Source organism: Mauremys mutica, chromosome 8 (assembly GCF_020497125.1).
Source record: "Mauremys mutica isolate MM-2020 ecotype Southern chromosome 8, ASM2049712v1, whole genome shotgun sequence".
Taxonomy (NCBI): domain Eukaryota; kingdom Metazoa; phylum Chordata; order Testudines; family Geoemydidae; genus Mauremys; species Mauremys mutica.
This window is the reverse complement of record NC_059079.1, coordinates 95,146,249-95,166,890: the sequence shown is the minus strand read 5'-3', so window position 1 is coordinate 95,166,890 and position 20,642 is coordinate 95,146,249. Positions and strand designations below refer to the sequence as shown.

Sequence of the window (20,642 nt, the reverse complement as noted above, 5' to 3'; positions counted from 1 at the left end):
ATGGCTCCTTGTGTAATTAACATCAGTTTCTTTCTTTATTATTAGCTACACAAACAGAAGGTTGGCATAGCTCCTGAGTGATCAAGTTAAACTCTGAACCCTCACAAGCCCACCAGCCCTGGCGCAGCGGGTGGTGGGGAAGTGAACAAGGGTTTCGTTCCCTCTCTTGTGTATTAGATGCTGAAACAGAAGATTTTTTTTTTTTTTTTTTTTGCAAATCGGTCAAAATGCTTGGTGGGCTGGGGGTTTATGTGACCATCCCCACCCCTGATAAACCAATACAGCCGGCTTCAGCGTAACCAGAATTCACCATTCCAAGTATTGAGGTTTTTAATAATGGTTTTCTGGAAAAATAACACGTGCACGCACCTGCGCTCCCCCACCCCTGACCCGTTTTGCTACATTGGCCTTTCATATTAGCAGCATTGCAGATGACTTAGGTAGGGACTTGTGGGTTGATGACCAGGCTCACCTGGCAGTGTGTTAATTGGAGAGGCCTCACCCCAGCACGCTATGCTTCCCAATTCTCGAAGAAAGATTTGAGGCCACACAGCCCATGGTATGTAATGCTGCAGCTGCATCCTTGTGCTCCCTGAATGCTCTGCCCCTCTGCTCTTCTGAGGGCTTTGTATTGTCCAGCAGCAAAACTCTGAGAGAGTAAAAGAACAAACCACCTTCTCTGCCTTCCCCCAAAGTCCCCTTTTAAAGTCCCCCACCTCCAACAAAACAACTCAAAGAAGCTAAAAGGCTGCCTTGTAAAATGCAAACTACTGTACCGGCAGCCCCCAAAGCCTCCTGCAGTGACCCTGGAATTCGGGGGGGGGGGGGCAGGCTGGATTCCTCCATTGACAAAGTAAATTAGGGGGATTGTGGAGGAGAGAGAAAAGTAATGGGATGCCAGGACTTTTTGCTGAGACAATGCTTAGGGGTCTGGGAAACCAGTTTGACCAGTAAGTGGAGCCTGGGAATGGTGTGGCAGCAGCACATAAAGGGATGGAAGGTGTGTTTAGATAATGGAAGCTGTATGTGATGAGGTGAAAAGGCTGCTTTGTGCTTGACACTAAGTATCCTTCAGTGGATAAACCTATTTGAAATCAGGAGGACGTAGGCACTGATGTCTGAGGTGCATTCTTCTGGTCTTGAGGGGATGCGACCAAGTAACTTGGGTTCAAAAGCATGAGCCGTTGTAGTTTTGCTGTATAAGTGGCAGTGCAAAAAACAAAGCAACTACATAAAGGATGAGACAGTAAAGAGCTGGGTGATTTTTAGTAGCTAGTAAAGAGACTTTTATGCAAAAGACACTTGTCTTGGGAGTATCCTTTTAAAAAATGTAAACGGTTTGTTCCCATGTCCCTTCCTGGCAGCTGAGCCGTGTGCTGGTGGGTAATTGTCCTGATGACCAGAACAGCTTCCAAAAGTCCCTTTGCCCCTCCCCCTCAAAAGAAGCCCAAATGGTTCCTTCTGAGATCTCTGTGAGTCACAAATATGCATTTCCTGAAATGGAACTGAACAGTGACATTCTGTTGCCTTCTGAAGGTAAAAAGACCGTCACAAAGCAGTGATTGTCCTTCCTTCCATTCATGTCATAACTGGCAGGTTTTGCTGGCTCACTGACCTTTCTTTCTGATGCTGGATCCTTTCCCGAGCCTGGATTACGTGTTCACTTTCCTAGGATGATCATCTTGCTTATTGTGCGTGACAGAATTCTTTTTCCTCTTCAGGCGGCCTGAGCCTGCACACGCTGCAAGGTGTAATTACACTCGCATTGAAACGTTTGCGAGATAAGGGCCTGAGTGTTCAAGCAGTGGCTTTCCCCTGGTGATGCTAAGAGTGGGGATGGTCCGTTCAGATAACATAAAGACTGACTAACACCTCACCCAAAAACTGAAGATAATTCTCTCTTGAAGTTTGAGGAGAGTCTTCATTGCTTATTCCTTCCTATTTATACTCACTGGCTGGAAAGGACTGATCACCTCTTTTGCTGCTGTATTGTCTGCCTTAAATGTTTCAAAAGAGAGAGTTTTTTAAAAGTGGTGTTGAGAAAAGTCTTTGTTGAGAGAGAGAGAGAGAGAGAGAGAGAGAAACATCACTGAATTCTGTGGAATGGGGTGGAGCTATTGGAGAATAGGAGTGAGGAAATAAAGGGAATCGGCTTATAGTTAGATCCGGTGACTGGTGGAATTTCCAAAGCCTCTACGTGACTCAGGAGAACAGTTCATACCCAGAGCCAATTGGCATTGTGCTCCTAAGACACTTATGGGCTTTGGAAAACACCACCTTGCATGTGGCAAGCTATGTGGTGACTTAATGAGGTTTGGATCGGGAACAGAAGCTGTGAATTGTAAAGTAATAAACAGGTGTATTAACTTCTTAGGCAGCTCCTTTCAGCCAAAAGAACCACAAGTCATGTGGAGGCGTAGCAAGCTATCTAGTGGAATTGCATCACCCACCACTGAAATGCTGTTGTTGCCTGGGGTGAATTTGGCAGCTGATTAACAGTGCGTGGCAACACTGTGCAACAGTTAATGGCAGAATGTAATTCATTTACCCATTTAGACTTCAGCTGGGCTACCATTCATATTCTTCTGCAGAGTTCTGTGGGATCCTTGAGGATAACAGGTCAGGATATTTAAACTCACATCTCCTATACTACAGTGCAGGGACATTGGCTTAGCACTGATTCAGAAGGAAGAATGCCATTCAACATGTGGGGTGAAATGCTGGTCCCATTGAAGAGAATGACAAAACTCCCGCGGACATCAGTGGGGCCAGGATTTCATCCCTGGAGTCTCTCTTGGATGACAGGGTGTGTGCACCTCAATCAAGTACTTTCAAGGCAAGCAGGTTGAGCCTGGGGAAGATCTGACAGGATCCAGGGCTGAGGTGACATGGCTGAAATTATTGCATACTTTTTAATACCTCTGATTTTTCATTTTTTCCCCTTCTCTCTTTTCCCCTACTTCTCAACAGATCTGTCTTCAGCAAAGCGGAAGTTTGCAGATTCCCTAAATGAGTTTAAATTCCGATGTATAGGAGATGCAGAAACAGATGATGAAATATGCATAGGTAAGTGGGAAGGCTACATTTGTTAAGGGGATCTCTTTTGATATTTCTGGACCGAGCTAATCAGAGCGCAAGGTGCATAGACATGTGATAGAAATACATGTGAAGTATTGATGTACCCAGAAGCTCCACTAAACTCCTTCCCAACCTGCAGAAACAATATCTTCCTTTTAATCCAGCCCTTGTGTGAAGCCCAGGGAAACTGGAGTCTTGCAGTTTGCCCTGAAGTTGGCTCTGTCAAGCCAAGGGAAAGAGAGTTCCAGAGTCCAGGGCTTCTCATTGGCAATACCCTGCCACTAGCTCCTTTTCCGTTTTAAAGCAGTGCATCTGTCAATCTGGTGGGACAAAGGCCTGGCTAAATACAGCAAGTTCCCGATCCGAAAGAGAAGGCTGCAACCTTCTTGCTAAGAAGTGGTGAAAAAAGCGCTCCTGGCCACTCCTATCTGGACAAACAGAAGGACATGAGGATCCAGTTGGACTCCCCAGGTTGTGATCCTGGTGGTAAAATATGGCCTTTTACTTTAGTGCAAAGGATCAGCTCCTCCTCTAGTTGTTTTTCCCCACAGCCAGCCAACATTAGCCCTCTCCTATCAAGGTTGATCCCTCGGGCTTTTTACACACAAACAGAAGCCTATATAACTAAATTGGGTTTAAGCCTCACCTTTAGTTAGAGTGTCCTATTTCAATTGAACATGAGTTGATGATTTATTTTCTTTTTCGCCAAACCCCAGTCTCACTTAGGCAGTGAGAGGGCTTGTCAGATGAGATGACCAAATATTCTGGTCATACCTCACATCCTAGGTGAGATGCCCTAGATCCCGTGTGAGACAGACCCAGCAGAGGATAAAGAATTTCCCATTGGGTAGTTCACTTTCAAGACCAACACAACATCTCTTTGTCTGTGGGGCTTGGAGTATAGTTTTGTGGCTGCAAGTCTTAGCAATCGGGTTGGCTTTTTTAATAGTTAACTGTCAATAATCAAGATGAAAAAGAGCTATTGAGTCATCCAGTCCATCTCACAAGGGTCTGGGGCTGCAGGACTGCACAATAAACTTGCCAGACGATGGCTCTGCATGTCTAGCAGCCTAATTTAAGGGCCTGTGGGTTGTTTTTGGGAAGATATACTAGGGAAAAGCCAGTTTGGTGTGTATTGTTCCTCCCAACCATGGCTCTGCACAGGTACACCAGCTTTGCTATCAGTGCCACTAGAAAAGTCCAAGGTTCAGAATTTCCTCTTTCTGTCTCTACTGCACAAAAATGTAAGGACAGAAACAAATCTGAATTGATTGGTTTTCCAGGTGACATAAAAGACATAAATTTGCAACAAAGTGCAGTGAATTCGAACCTGGAGCAAACTTCTACATGCAAGGCTGAAAAGTGCTATTTCCTGTCCCCACTAACAATGTAGCTGCGCCACAAGGGAGTTCCATGCATTTGTTCAGAAGAGACCAGCATGCTGCTACTCGTGAATATATTCCAACAAAATTCAAAAACCAGTTCTTTGCTCTTACTAGCAGATCTCAATGAACAGCCAACTTGCTAATAAAGTAAGGATGCAACAGCACAATCTAGCCCGACTGCCCAGTATTTCGTGTTAAGAGTAACTAACTGCTGGAAATCTGTAGCCCAAACTTCTTTAATGTTAGAGACGTTACAGCCCATTTTATATACTGAACCTGCTGGTGTGTCTCTTTCAGCAAAATCCCTGCAAGAATTCGCCACTGTTCTCCGGAATCTCGAAGATGAGCGAATGCGCATGGTATGGACTTTGAGGCTTGTGACTTCTGAGTTAAACCTTCTTCTGTTTGATCCTTTGATAAAGGGGAGGGTTGGCGAGGAGTTCAGGGTCACTATGGTGTTGGGAGAGGCCTATCGTCTGCTCATATAGGCTGGAAGGTAAAAAAGGGCTTTAGGTACCTCGGCCTGAGTCTGTGGTGAATAGAAACTGATGAGTGCATTGAACTGATTTTGAGATGTGGGCTCGTGGCATGAAACAGGCTGACCCAGAGTCCCTTCACCAGGTCTGGGCAACTTTCAAATGGGTATTAGGTTCTATTACGGATGCAGTGTGACTCCTCCTGACCTATGTACCAGAGGAAGAAGGGGCTGGCTGCATGACTTCTATAGGGGTGGGGTGCAAAACGGTTCTGTAAGTCCCTCTTGCCTGTTTTGGCTACGGGCCATTGTATAGCTAACTAGCCAGGATTACTGGGTTTTATGCCTGAAAGAATGGGAATATTTATTCTTAGAGACTGAGTCTTGGCAGCATGCCGGGGGGGCAGCAAGTCGCAATGAGCTGTGACTCAATCTAACAGGCCCCACATTGACAGAACACAGGCCAAATTATTCTTTTCAGGCTGTTGGGTACATTTTTGCTTTCACTCTGAGAGCACTGCCTCTGTTGCTGTCAAGTGCAGAAGCTGCTTTAGGCTAAAATACAATGTGCTTCCTTCCTCCCAGCAGTGCGATAACCTGTGGGTTTTCTATTTTGGGAAGGAAATTGGGTCCTCTCTTGTATCTGCAGATTTTCCACCTGGCTGGCTTTATGCTGTAAAGAACGCTAACTCCTTTCATTTTTACATTTGGTGTGTTTAAACTGAGTAACACTGGTGCTTGCAAGATGTGCCCTGGTATGCACTGGCACAATGGGGAGCATCCAGGTCGCTCCTGGATTCCTAAACAACGGGAGATGTAGATTGGCTGGGAGTGTGGGCGGGCAGCTTTCTCTAAAAGAATTTGAGGTCACAAGTGTTGCTCAGTGGATGAATTAGGGTTTTGGGGTTTGTGGACTCCGGCTTTGCTACTGACCATATACTTGACTATGCAATGCCTTTGCTTCATATGATGGGCAAATTACCTCCCCCTCTATGTGCCTCAGTTTAACTCCCCTGTGAGAAACAGGGTCATCACCCCGCTTCACAAATGGATAATGTTTGCAAAGTGTTTTGAGATCCTCTGATCAAAGACACAGTGGTTCTTCGTTTTGTTTTTTAGATGTTGGACAGGTTTAAACCACTTTGCATTGAAATGTGAATTCCGCCTTGTATAAACGCACAGGAAGGGAAGATCGCTGCCCTGAAGATCTTAACCCTAAATTGGACAGATACAAAGTGGTTAATAACCAAGCGTGAGTAGACAATGCTGAAGAGATGATGATAATCTGTGCCTTTATCTCATCAGATTGAGAATGCTGGTGAGGTCCTGATCACTCCACTGGAGAAATTCCGCAAGGAGCAAATTGGTGCTGCTAAGGTAGGTCAGCTGTGCTTCCATGCGCTGTGAATTGACTGGAATATCTGCACGTGCTCAGAACTAGAAAGGCCTGAAAAGGATAAAACTATAGTGAACACTTTCCCTAGTCCTCCCGCCCCCCCGAAATGAAACTTGATTGAAATGTGCACAATGACGAGCAGCTCAGTTTGAAAGAGCCAGGGGAGTTGTACATGCAGACCGGTACCATCTACTGGACATGAGGTCATCACCCATGGGAGGGAAGCACTTCCAAAAGTTTCACACCTTCTATTTAAATCCTTATCTGAACATCTCTGCTGTGGCAGTGGGGCCATTCAAACTTCTGGCCCTGATTACGGTCCTGTGGTACGTCTGACCCTGGAAAGCAGGTGGGATAGGACGAGGATCAAGTGCACACAAAGTTAAGCAAACTTTTTTTTTTTTAATTCAAACCTCAAGCAAAGTTTGCATTACTTAGATGAAGTTCTCAACTGATTTTTTTTCCTCCAGATCGATTCCCCACATCCCATATGTATAACTGGAATGGGTTCAGTTTTGTCCAGGTCTGTTCTCTCATCCCTACTGTGGAACCAGAATGTATTCAGTTTTAATTTAGAAGAGCTTTGCTAAATAGGGCAAATCTCAAATAGATGACAACTGAACCAGTCTCTCTCATGGCTGCTACTGAAGCACAAGCCATGGTTTTTGCCTCTTTTCTGTCTTTTCACTGAATTTAAAATTGCAGCTTCATCTTCCGTCTGCTGCTCTCCTGTTACTATAACAACCTGTTTCTGCCTGCAGGAAACATAAGCTAATGTGTATGAGCTTCATTACCTGTATCCAGTAGCATATAGGGGCCCCAGCTAGATTAGAGTCCTGTTGTGAAAGTCACAGTGGCTTGGTCTAGTGTGGCAATTCCTATGCTGCGTTAGAGAGAAATCTGTAGCTGAAAAAAGATCCTTCAGAAATGGGCTGTTGTTAGTAGGTACCAGATACTATGGAGAAGGTTGTGCTCTCCCTCAGAGCAGTGCCGTAGCAGGGTGTCAGCTGTGGGTGCAAAGAAAGCAAAGTACCTGTGCGGTTCCAGACCGTGTTAATCTCCATAGACCTTTGAAGGATCTGGTTCATTGTGTTGTGATGGGCTGGCAGTTTATGTGCATTGGAGGTAGCAAGTGGAGTATTTATCCCAAAGAGGGAAAGATGAAGGGCTGGAATATTCCACCAAAGTGTGTGTGTTGGCATTTAACCAGACTTGTAAACCCTTTATAACTTCAGAAGTTTTCTCTGGGATCCTCTCAGTACCTAGGGAGGTGGCCAGGACTTTGGGAAACACTCACAGTGCTGAGGGAGGAGATTCTGCTGCCTCCTGTATGGTAGGTGTGAATTCTGGTGCTGATGACGAGAACAACTGGGGTTGCTGGACTTGGTTCCTGACGGAACATTATTTGCAATTAGTCCTTTTTTAGAGCAGCGATTGGAGTAGCCCCAGGGCACCGCACAGATTTAAAAACCTTACATTACCAGACTATTTAGAAAGGGCTCTAGAATTTGATCCCAATTTTTCTTACTCTGTTTCAGATTAGTATGAGGCTTTTTCGCTTCTCCAGAGGGGAATTGATCCGTGTGTGTGAGATGGTGTTGTCAGCTGGCGGGTGTGGCAACAAAATGGCTTTGGCTGGTAGATGTCAATAATATCCATGAGGCGGCACCTGCCTTGGTAGCACTGGTTATTTTACAGTGCTCGTAGGAGAGAGCTTTGATTACAGTGCATTCTCTATTACTGTTCCCACTGGAATTTCTGACCCACGTAGTGAATGCATAGTTTGTGTGAAATAACCTGCTGTATTTCCAGGTGCATTTGTGTCACTTCTAAGGTTTGAGTTTCACAGACTTTTTTCAAAATTGCAGATCCCACTAAAACCAGAAGAGAAAAATCCCTTTGCGCCCACTTACATCAGAGATGAATTTGGCTCCTGCTATTGACTGACTTTGTACTTCACTTCCTGGGGACAGTAAAGGAATTTGCAGTTTGTGACTTTCTGCACTGGCTTTGGCATATTTGTGGTTTTGCTGGCTGGGTAACCTTTCCCATCAGTAATGCTGGTGTGGAGGGAGGTGGAGAGTGAATTCTGCCGTCCAGATGCCCTCAGAAGGGCTGTGAAGAATGTGTGTTTCTGAGGCTGTTTGAAAGTCCCACATTACCATGGTGAAGGCAGTGGAGGATGTAAATGAACCCTAGAGAATGTTCAGAAGCCCAAATTAAGAGACTTCGAAAGCTTTAATTTCTGAGCTGAGCAGGCCCAAGGTGGTGGAAGGATATTTGGACAGAAATAACAGGTATGCCAGTATCATAGTAAGCTTGCAAAGATGCCCAGAATCAAACCAAAGTGCTGCTTAGTAGAATCCAATGATAAAGGAAACTGAGTGTCATGCAGCTTTGTTTTCTTGGCCGTTTGTATTGTCCTATGAGACGCTGTCCTCTGTGCACTCAGGTGCTCTCAGGAATCTGCATCCATGCCCCAGCCTCTCTGTCAAGAGACCTTTCTAGTAGCGCAGCTGTTGAAGAATAACTTTGGCAAAAAGCACGTTTTTGCTTTCATCTTCTGTTGCCATTTCTTTTGTGGCTTGAGCTTGCCAAACAGTGTCCTGTCCTTGGCTGCCTTCCTGGACAAAGCATCTTGGCAGGTCTCAAGTGAGCAAACAAGAGATCATGAAATCTTGATGACCTTTACCCCTTCAAAATGCTGCTCTTTTGCTCAGCCTGGGGTTCACATGTGGATGCAGGCAGCCTGTCATTTGGGTCAGCTTCTCTGAAGTGGAGGAATGGGGGTTCATGTGCGATGGTGGACACTTTTGGACTGATCATGTGGCCTGGCTACTGCCCAGGGTTCTGTCACCAAGCGTGGCTGGCACACCCACAGAGGGGTCACTGCTGTTATATAAAACAAGTGATTTGCTTGAGTAAAGTGCCTTGTCTATGCAGCTAATTAAAAGCAGGAGCACTTGGGTTTGTGGAGCTTCCCTCTTCCCACTTTTTATTTTTTTAGTTTTTTTTGGTCCAGTTTGGCACCAAGTGCAGCATGCCTTCTGTGGGCAAGGGCCTCAGCTCGCAGTCAGTCTAATGTGGTCTTCAGACGTCAGTATTTTAAAACTTAGAATACATCCGTCTTCTCTGCTTAGTGCTTTCAGGCTCTCGTGAGCCAGGGTCTAGTGGAGGGGATAAATATGCCAAGGAAAGCCCTTTGAATGCACCTCGTTGATGCAAAGGCTGCAGGTTCATTCCCAAATATACTGTGGAGATGGGGAGAGAAAGGGGAGGAAAGTGGAAGGAGGTGGGTAAAGGTTATGTTGAAGTGGCCATTTGAAGCTTCCAGTTCAGAGAATCTAACTGGTAGATCATCATGCTGAGGGATGCATGCTGGGTTAAGGTGCCACTCTGGTGGGCAGGGTGTTGGCGCAAGGAGTGCGTTAGCATTCTTGGCAGGTGTGTAACCAATGACCCGCACTCGGTGCTGGAAATGTCTCTGGATCAACTCTGGGAACTGGTTATTTGATGAGCTTTGGGGTTTGCAAATGGGTAGGAAGTCTCACTTCCTAGGTCACAGATTTAAATCTGACTCTGTTTAGTAGTGGCTGAAATCCATTATATGATGGCTGCTCAGCGGCCAGGTTTGAAACAAAGTAGGGGCCTCAGTCTATTTCATTGTGGCTTTAGGAAGTGGATCCATGGCCACAATTAACTTGCACCCTTGTTGACATGACTGAATGCATCAGGTCCTGGGGAAAACTGGCCCAAGGGGAAAAAGTCACCTAGGCAGGAAGCTACTGTCAGGTTCTGTGTATGTTATTTTCTTTCTGTATTGTAGCATGTTGAACGCCGCTGTTCTTAGTTCTTTAGAAGCGCTCCATTATTTCCTCCCTTAGTTTTCATAGACACATGTTGGTTAAAATTCCTTTAATCTGACAGTGTTACACTGGAACTATGTTCCCTGTTGGAAATTGTTCATTCACATTCAGCTGACCACAGCAAGGCTGCTGGTGTGCTGAGACAACTGCCTATTGTGCTGGCCAGCGTCGTCTAATGTTGTTTCCTTGCACTCCCCTACCTCTCATCTCTTGTCTGGCACTTAGAGTGTAAGCTGGTTGGGGCAGGGACAATCTTTGTTCTGTGTTTGAACAGTGCCGAGCGCAATAGGGTCTTGGTCCATGACTTGGCCCCCTAGCTGCTGTGGTAACACCAGTAATATCACTGTCTTGGTGTTGAGGCCCCTAAGGAGTCAGTGTCATGTGACCACTCTTGATGGTTTAATGTGACAGTTGTTTAGTGATGTTTGGTTTTTTGGTAGGATGCCAAGAAGAAGTACGACAAGGAGACGGAGAAGTATTGTGGTGTCTTGGAAAAGCACTTAAACTTGTCTTCTAAGAAGAAAGAATCCCAACTTCAAGAGGTGAGAGCAAGCTCTGGTTTTCAACTTCTGGCATTCTCCTGAGTCAGATCCCGTCATGATCTCTGTCTACAACTCTGAGGACCCACTGCGTGGCTGTAAAATGGATATGTTCATGCTGATAGAGAATGACAGGGGTTTTCTCTCTGTTTTGGTAAAGTGAATCCAAGATACCACCAAAAAGACAATGACTAGGCGGAGAGAGAGACCGCCTGTGGTTAAAAGCACGGGATATCAGGAGACTAGAGTTTTACTCCTGGGTCTGCTACAGACATCCTGTATCAACTTGGCCAAGTTGCTTCCCTGCTTTGTGTCTCAATTTCCTAGCCCATAAAATGTGCCCATTAATACCTAATAAGCAGGAAAGGCTGTGAGCTTAATTCATTAACGTTTCAAAATGGCATAAAACCCTCTAATTCAGATGGAAGCGATCTAATTATTAACAACTTACTGTGCCAAACTCTAAGTAAGGGTGCATCTACACTGCAAAACCAACCAAACAACGAGATCCAACCCCCACCCTCCCTCAATGGAGAGCCTCAGAGTCCAGGTCTACAGACTCGGGCTTGCGGGGCTCATGCTATGGCTGTAAAAATAGCTGAGTGAATGTTTTGGCTTGGGCTGGGACAGCCTGAGTTCCAGCCCAAACCGGAATGTCTACACCACTATTTTTAGTGCTGTAGCATGAGCCTGAGTCTTTAGACTTGGTCTCTGATGCTCCCTGCTACAGTGTGGGTGGGTGGTGGTGTGGTCTCTCTCTCTCTCTCTCTCTCTCTCTCCCTCCCCCCCGCCCCCCTTCAAGGTAGACATACCCGAAGTCACTCCTGTGAACTTCAGTGATCCCTGAGCTGGCCTAGGGTCTGTTTTTTGATCTTCCCAGGACATTATCCATTGATTGGCCTTTGAGAATGACTTCTGGGAAAGAGATCTTGGTCGAAGCTTGTATGTTTTTTGTGACAGGGACTGTCTTTTTATTCTGTGTTTGTATAACATCTAGCACAATGGGATCCTAGTCCATGACTGGAGCTGGTAGGCAATATGATAATACAACTAATAAATAATAATTACTTGCCTTTCTAAAATCTAAAATCAACCAAACCACTCTCCCCCCACCCATAAATCCCCACAATTATCCACATTTGTCTCCTGATTCACATAACTATATGAGCCAGTTGTAAGTCCTTATTAATCTGTCCCTGCTGGATAGCATAGATAGTCCATTGGTTATTTATTACTTATAATACAGCAGTGCCCTCAGTCCTCAGTAGTGGTTGTGGTTTGTTGATTAGGGTCCCATTGTATTAGGCTGCTAAATATTATGATCTAGTTGCTCCTTGATCACCGTTTTACTTTAAGCATTCGAAGTACTGCATGTTCAGTGCTGTGCAGTACTGGAGTGGGAGGATTCTATTTTAGAAAGGGGAGGGAACATAGTGGCAAAGAACGCATTATGCCATTTAAAATGAGTGTTCCTTGAGCATTAAGGTACCTTTCTCCAAGGAAAAGCCTAATAATGTCAGTAGCTACTGTATTGGTATTGCTCCAGTGTAACTGCAGTAAAGAGCTGTAGAGGATATCAGGGTAGCAGCACTGAATACCAGTGCCATCTGGTGGAGATTTTTTATGTTAAACTTGGGTGTGGGGGCCTATTGCCAAGAAGAGAAAATACTTAGTTAGCATAGGCCCAGGCTTTCAGACTTGCTTGCATAAAAGTAAGGCACCTCATTCCATGATTAGGCACCCAAATAAAAGGCCTGATTTTCACAGGTATGCAGCACCCACAGCTCCCATTGATTCCAAGGAAGTTCATACAGAAGGAGTTATGTAAGCTGAGCCTCTCTGAAAGTCCTGGCCTTAAATTGGAATGGGGCATCTAACTCTAGGCCTCCAAGTTGGAAAATGTTGGCTTTGGTTCTTCATGGCATATAAAAGTGGTACAACTTATGTTCAGAGCTTGTAAATTGGGATTCCAGAGAGGGGAAGTCAGCCAGAGGAATGACAGATGCATGCTGAAAAGTATGCATGTGGCAGAAACTTTAGAAGATGGTGTACTGTACCTTATTGGCACTATTTAGCTGCATTGTAGGGCCCTGCCCTATTAAGAGACAGTAGTTCATGTGTGGGAAACCCTTCACTTTGTACCAACTTCCTCTTACTGCCGATACATCTGGGAGAGTGAAATATCTACATGTACAATGGTTATAGTAAAGGGAAGGGGGAGAGAACCTGCGAATTCTCTGTTGCTCTTCAGTTCTGGCTGTTGGACAATTTAAACAGCACAGGAAGTCTGAGTTGCCATTTAATTGCTGGCAAGTCCAATATACTGCATCATGTTTTCTGATTTTTCAGAGCTCACTTTGCTAAATACCTCGGTATCTGCATTGTGGACACACATGACAAATGTTACAGGTTGGTCATGGTGGAAATAACCCATTTCACGGTTTTCTCACAGATTAATAGGGATAAGTTCATATTAAAAAGGAAGTAATTACCAACAATGGTCTTCAAAAGTAAAAGCAGCCGCTTTGTATTGGGCACAGTGTATGCTATGTCCCCCTGGGGTAGATTGCTCTTCTCAAATTACCCTGGTGCTGACTTCTCAGCAGTCTTGCTGTGGCCAAGCTCTGTGCAAGGTACTATTAGTCTGGAAAGTTATATCTGTATAATTATGTTGGGTAAGGCTGTGGGTAGTTTTAATTGATGTCATTAAACTGATCCAACCCCTAGTGTGGACTGAGCTATACCAGTGTAGACAAGGCGATAGAAAACAGCCCTGCACTGAGTGGGGATGGACTAGGTATCTAACAGGCCTTGCTTGCCATTCACTTCTAGAATTCTCTGAAGGCCTGTTTTGTAATTGCAGTGGGGGGCACAGCAGAGGCAAAGGAAACACTTGAGTAAATAAAGGGGCTGCAATGTATTTATTTAGTGTAATAATCCTTATACTTTGTAAAGCAAGAGATAATTAGAATAAGGCCTGGAATCAGGATTCCTAGTTCTGCTACTGGCTTTCTGAGGACCCCGGGCAAGTTATTTAGAGTCTGAATCCCTCCTCACCCCCAGTTTCTAGCACCTACATTTGATTTCAGTGGGAACTGTGGTGCTTAGAAACACACCTGAAAAACAGCCCATAGCCTCTCTGACCTCCAGGTCCCCATCTGTAAAATGGGGGCAGTAGTCTTTAACTACTTCGCAACGTGCTGATTGTGAGATTTTAAGTACTATGCAATCCTTAAATGAGTTATGACAGAGAAGGGGTACATCTGATTACAAAGTTACTGAGTCATTTTATTTTTATTTGTGTGTCACCATGATTTGGGAGCTGACCATATCCAGCTTTGATCTCTGGGAAGAACTGAATCCATAGTCACAAAGGAGAAAGAGGTCAACAGGTTTCTAGGAGCAGAGGTCTGAAGGCCACCATAATTCCTCCCCATATTAAAAAAAAGGGATGGTGTCTCACATAAGAGTGATGTAGTTCCACCCTGGCACATACGTGTGTGTCCGGATGCAGCATCATGGTGGCTAAGGACGGTCGCTAGTCATGTTCTCTTGGGCTTTGGAGTCAAACCATCCTCAAAGAACAATTCGCTTTCCTTGTGCTGGTTCGTCAAAGCTAGAGCTCAGTGGCTTTCATGGTGAGGTGCAAGATGTATACTAAGCTATCTGAGTATTTATTTGACTATGGAATGTTACTGGAGGGACTCTTATTATCATGGGTTTGCTGGTTGGGGCAGAGGAGTTGGGGAAGCTGCTTTGTACTTCATAGTCTTCATGTATTTATTGGTTTTACTGTATGTTGTCCACTCAGCAGTCATGGACATAAAAATAATTAAATACATAATTTTCAGATGAAGAAAGTGTGTCTTCATGCGAACTAGGTTTGTATGTAATCTCCCTGCCATCTGCTTAGCCCTGCTTTGGTATCTGGTACTAAATTTATGTTCTGTATGGACACGTTCTCATTAGGCCCAGATATTTTGTGATCTTGAAGCTAAATGTTCAGTCAGTTGTTATACTGTATCTCCTCTCTAATTCCCATGGTGCTCACAGGCAGACAGCCAGGTGGACCTGGTTCGACAGCATTTTTATGAAGTCTCCCTTGAGTATGTCTTCAAAGTGCAAGAAGTCCAGGAGAGGAAGATGTTTGAATTTGTGGAACCTGTAAGTAAACATTCAAAATTTCTTAGCCTACTGAATGTTGCTGGCCACTAAATTACTGTACAGTATAGAAGGTCTGTCTGAGGCACTGATATTATGAAACAGTTTCTCTTTTGTTTTGATGCAAGGCCTGGTATCTCTGCTATTCCAGAGCCATCTGACAAACTGCAACTTCAATAACCCAAGTATGAAGTGTGTGTTCTTGTGGGTGACTAGACACTTCAGGTGGCTGGAACATTAATGCTTAAGACACTTATCGAGAGACAGAGAGAAGAGAAGAATGCAGGGGTGGGGATGGCCCTCTTGGAAATTCCAGGTGAAAATTGTCAACAGGTTTCAGCTGTCAGCTAAGTTTAAGAACAGAACATTAGGTAATCTGAGCTACTGGTTGTCTGTAGAAACCAGTGGAGACCAGCTGGATTTGCAAGCTGATGGAATAACTCTGCAGAGAGGAAAACATCCACACATTTTAATCAGCAAGGTCTCTTCCTTAAGGGATAGAACTGAGGACAGGTAAGTGAAATAAGTTCTAAGCAGGAAGAAAAAGGGGGTAACTCCCCCAGCTGACTTCAACCCAGACCCTGAACTCTGGTTATAGAGACCAACCTTTCCATTGTACTTGCAGGAAGGCTTGGGTACCAGTTGTGCAAGGGCGTAGGCTAGTGGAGATAGAGTTGTTAGCTTCATGTTCACTGGGCACAAAACTCTGATGGGTTCTACAAGGATTTCCACCAGGGTGAAGTCTTACGGACGAGAGGCTCATTATTATACAGTGGTCAACTAGCGAATGAAAACCTGGTTCAGAAGTTTATCTGTTAAGGGGAAAATAAAAGCCAATAATAACAGTAGCATCTGAGATTAATGGAGTCTTAGAGAGAGAAGAAGAGAAAAATAGGATTAAAGAAATGATACAGGAATAAAAATTAAGTAGAAGAGTCTTACCTCTGCATGTGCTCAGGTGTTATGCCTGGTGAAGCACCTCTGAGGGATTTGATAAAACCCTATTTCAGTCCTTTTAAGAGAAGAAGTGAAAAGAAGGTACGACCTTAGCACCAGCTGCTTATTGCCTGGTTTACCCTGACAAGGCATGACTTTACTTCTCAATAAAGTGATGGGTGAACTATTCAAGAATATGCAGGATTTTTACTAGACAAGCGGAAGGCCTAGTTATCAGAAAAGCTCAGCTTGATATTCTACAGGAGTTTTCTAGACAGACTCCTGCTTTGTTCGGTACAATATGGCATGTTAATGAAGCATAGAGGAGTCTTTTGTGAGCATTGGATTTTTGGACATTGGACTTGAAACAGCAGGGTAAATTGAGCCTAAAAAAGAAGGGTTGTTTAGTTAGATACTCACCTCTGTGGTCAAAAAGTTCATCGTTTGGGGATCCCAGTGGAACTGGTTCTGGGCAAAACCCAAGATGCTAGTACTTTGGTTCATATATTATCAGCTATCAGTGAATTCAGGAAATCTCATGGAAAGAAGGACTGATGGCCTACTGGATGCTGAACTGGGTCAGTCCCCAGTTCAGCAGTGACTTTTGGCACTTTTTTGTGCCTCTGTTTTCCATCAGTAAAATGGGGCAATACTTATTAACCTCTTCTGGATGTTGAGATAAAATCCACTAATGGTTGTGAGGCACTTGGATGCTGCAGTGACGAAGGCCATACGTCCCTATAAAACCCTATTTCAGTCCTAGGTAGAAAAGGAAAAAAGTTTTTTTTTCATAATACTGAATCACTCACCCCCAGTCTGGGATTCAGCCAGAAGTGCAGAGGTTCACAGGAAAGAACAATAAATCACAGCACGTTTTTCAGAACTTCCTCTTTGGTTTAGAGGTTGCTATGTAGGTTGGGATTGGTTTGTAAGCCGAATTGGTTCAACCAGTCCTCATGTTAATCCATTTCCTGAAAGGGAAAATGAGCTGTTTTGAGGCAGAGTTGGGAAATGAAGCCAAATCCCTTATGGAAGTAGGACACACAAGTTAATACTATGGAAGGTATTGATTGTAAAGGGGCAATATTAATTAACATGAATGTAGCCTGTGTAAGAGATTCTGGGGAATAGGGAGGAATCTCTCTCTCTCTCTCTCTGATTTCCAGGAATCAGTTTCATAGTATCTTCCCTTTGTTTGTTATAATGGTGTGACAGAGGGAGAGCTGGAGAATGGAGAAATGTGTGCACTGGCTTTCAGGGGGTCATTGCATGCAGTTGCTATATTTTGGACTTCAACTGGTGTTAGGGTGGTTTAGGCTGCATTTTGCTGTCGTCTTGAATGTTTCTTCAACAGGGTCTTGTACCCCCTGTTGGCTTTTGTGCACCTTCCAGCCAGCATCTCCTGTCCCTATCGACTGTTGAAGAGAGAAAATGGAGGTTACACCCCTAGAACTTCCCTCAGTCTCATCCGGGTCTTCACTCTCTTCTTCCCTCATCTCCATTGCTTATTTTTCCCCACCGTACAAGAACTCCTAAATGATTCAGTTCTGTACGTGCATCTATCAAAGTGTAGAGGGAGATTTTTTTTCCCCCAAAGGCACCAATAGGAAATAAATGTCCAACTTCCACTGACTGTTAACTAATTTACCAGTTCCCATTTATGCCTTTAAAAATCTGCCCCTCTAAAACGTTGATCCATTCAATGACATCTTCGGCATCAGTCGGTTTGAAAAAGGTGGTAGTCTGTATTGATGAATATGGTTCTTTGCAGCTGCTGGCGTTCCTGCAAGGGCTCTTCACATTCTACCATCATGGCTATGAACTCGCAAAAGACTTCAGCGACTTCAAGACAGAGCTGACAATCAGCATACAGAATGTAAGTGTATGCAAAGGAGACAGTCTGTATGTGAACTGTCTTGCACAGAGAATTAACATTTTCCCTATGTATAATTAGCTTTCCTGTATACTACTCAACAGTAGGCTTTATAGCATAATTGAAAGCAAATGCTTTGTGTGTGTGTGTGTGTGTGTGTGTGTGTGGATGACACTACAGTAAATGCATGACCCAAATAACAATTTATTCCCCTGGGCATGGCAAGTGCAGAGAGCCAGACATCCTCAGGAGGACTTGGCAAGCAGACAGCGGTCTTTAAGTGCACCACACTTTTAGCAAGTGTTTCAAAGACTTGTTTGTCTTAAGAACTGCAAACACCCCCCTTCCCGTCCGTCCCCCTCCCCCCCCCTTTTTTTTTTCCGTCAGTGGCAGACGTTGGGATTTCTGTAGCTGAGAGAACTTGCACAGCTCCCTTCCCCTGACAGTCAGGCATGTGGTTAATATCCAACAGGTGGACTTTTGCCTGTGTTTGGGAGATCAAATGTGCGTTGCTTGCTTGCCTTTTTTATTAGGATTGCTGTTTTTTCTCTAGAGGATGCAAATTTGCTGAATTCTCTCTGAAACAAAGCCATCAGAAAACTCTCAAAAAACATCACACACCTCAGTGCTTGTTCTCCCCCCCCCCCACACACCCCATCCCCAAAATTAAAAATACAGCCCTGTGAAACCACTTGATGAAGGACAGCAGTTTGTTGTTGTGTCTTGCCTATCATTGTGTGGTGTTTCCATTTTCAGCAGAGACTGCAGTAACTGGGGCCCCTGAATGCTAATTTACAAAAATGAATAGAATTCATTCGTGTACCTGTCAAAGTGGGGTGTGCTGGGTGATCCCTCTAGCACAGCCACAGTGCTCAGTGGTGGTGTGCAAGAGATCAGATTTGATTTCCAGCCTCCTAGTCAGGGTTGGGCATGGGGAGTAGAGGAGACAACAGAGTCCTTCATTAAAACAAAAACCCAGAACTGTTTCAAACTCCTGCCTCCCTGTCTGCCCAAAGTGCCATAGTAACACTGTTGTATTTTGGACCAATTCTGTACAATACTATAGCATGTGTATATATTACACGCACACAGACACACAGTGGTAAAAACCTTAAGATTGCAAAGTTGGGAAATGTCAGAATTCAGATCACCTGTGCCAGGCCTCATTCTCCCCCTGTGTCATGTCTGCTCCTCTGGTTCCCGGTTTCCCTCCTGTCCCTGGCTCCTTATCCAATCTACTTGCCCCATATCCCTATGTCTTATTCTTGTTCCTTCTGCATTCAGTTCAGGCAGCTTCCTCCTCCATGTTGCCTGGGCTGAGCAGAGCACAGACAGGCTACCTGCTCTCTGTTCCAGTGCCCAGACCTGGGCCAGGCACAGTCTACAGAGGCCACAGCTGAAATTACAGGGAAAAACCTGCTCAGCCCCAATCTAGAGCTTGCACACGCAGGATGGGATCTTTAGGGAATTAAGCTGAAGCTCTAGCAAGTCTCTACTGAGGGTATGTCTACACTACGGGATTATTCCGATTTTACAGAAACCGGTTTTGTAAAACAGATTGTATAAAGTCGAGTGCACGCGGCCACACTAAGCACATTAATTTGGCGGTGTGCGTCCATGTACCGAGGCTAGCGTCGATTTCCGGAGTGTTGCACTGTGGGTAGCTATCCCATAGTTCCCGCAGTCTCTCCCACCCATTGGAATTCTGGGCTGAGATCCCAATGCAAAAACAGTGTCGCGGGTGATTCTGGGTAAATGTTGTCATTCAATTCTTCCTCCGTGAAAGCAACAGCAGACAATCATTTCGCGCCCTTTTTCCCTGGATTGCCCTGGCAGATGCCATACCATGACAACCATGGAGCCCGTTTTGCCTTGTCACTGTCACCGTATGTGTACTGGATGCTGCTGACAGATGCGGTACTGCAGTGCTACACAGCAGCATTCATTTGCCTTTGCAAGGTAGCAGAGACGGTTACCATCCCTATTGCACCGTCTGCCATTGTAAATTGGCAATGAGATGATGGTTATCAGTCATTTTGCACCGTTTGCAATTGGAAATTGGCGATGACGGTTATCAATCGTTTTGTACCATCTGCTACTGTCATGGGTGCTCCTGGCTGGCCTCGCTGAGGTCGGCCGGGGGCGCATGGACAAAAATGGGAATGACTCCCCGGGTCATTCCCTTCTTTATGTTTTGTCTAAAAATAGAGTCAGTCCTGCCTAGAATATGGGGCAAGTGTGCTAGAGAACCAGAGAGCACAGCTGCTCCGGGTCAGAGCCCCAGAGATCCCGCAGAAATGATGAGCTGCATGCCATTCTAGGGGGTGCCCCTGCAACAACCCCACCCGTTGCTTCCCTCCTCCCCCAACCCTCCTGGGCTACCGTGGCAGTGTCCCCCCATTTGTGTGATGAAGTAATAAAGAATGCAGGAATAAGAAACAGTGACTTTTTAGTGAGATAAAATGAGAGGGAGGCAGCCTCCAGCTGCTATGATAGTCCAGGCAGGACAGCAGCAAAGAATCCTGTGGCACCTTATAGACTAACAGATGTTTTGCAGCATGAGCTTTCATGGGTGAAGTGGGTATTTGTCTCCCCATACAGTATCTCCCGTACGGTCCATGCTGGAGCTCTTTTTGGATTTGGGACTGCATCGCCACCCGTGCTGATCAGAGCTCCACGCTGGGCAAACAGGAAATGAAATTCAAAAGTTTGTGGGGCTTTTCCTGTCTATCTGGCCAGTGCATCCGAGTTCAGATTACTTTCCAGAGCGGTCACAATGGTGCACTGTGGGATACTGCCCGGAGGCCAATACCGTCGAATTGCAGCCACACTAACCCTAATCCAACATGGCAATACCGATTTCAGCGCTACTCCCCTTGTTGGGGAGGAGTACAGAAATCGGTTTAAAGAGCCCTTTATATCGATATAAAGGG

General features: G+C 45.0%; 1 protein-coding gene across 2 annotated transcripts in view; it reads left to right on the top strand.

Moving 5' to 3' along the window:
• The window catches only part of ARHGAP26 (Rho GTPase activating protein 26), a 313,981-nt gene that overhangs the window by 83,539 nt on the left and 209,800 nt on the right, over positions 1 to 20,642 (top strand). For both annotated transcript variants that reach the window (XM_045028598.1, XM_045028597.1), the window contains exons 2-7: positions 2,971 to 3,066; positions 4,761 to 4,822; positions 6,244 to 6,315; positions 10,641 to 10,742; positions 14,793 to 14,903; positions 17,608 to 17,712. In XM_045028598.1, the coding sequence (XP_044884533.1) occupies positions 2,971 to 3,066; positions 4,761 to 4,822; positions 6,244 to 6,315; positions 10,641 to 10,742; positions 14,793 to 14,903; positions 17,608 to 17,712 (548 nt within the window). The remainder of the gene's footprint in view (positions 1 to 2,970; positions 3,067 to 4,760; positions 4,823 to 6,243; positions 6,316 to 10,640; positions 10,743 to 14,792; positions 14,904 to 17,607; positions 17,713 to 20,642) is intronic.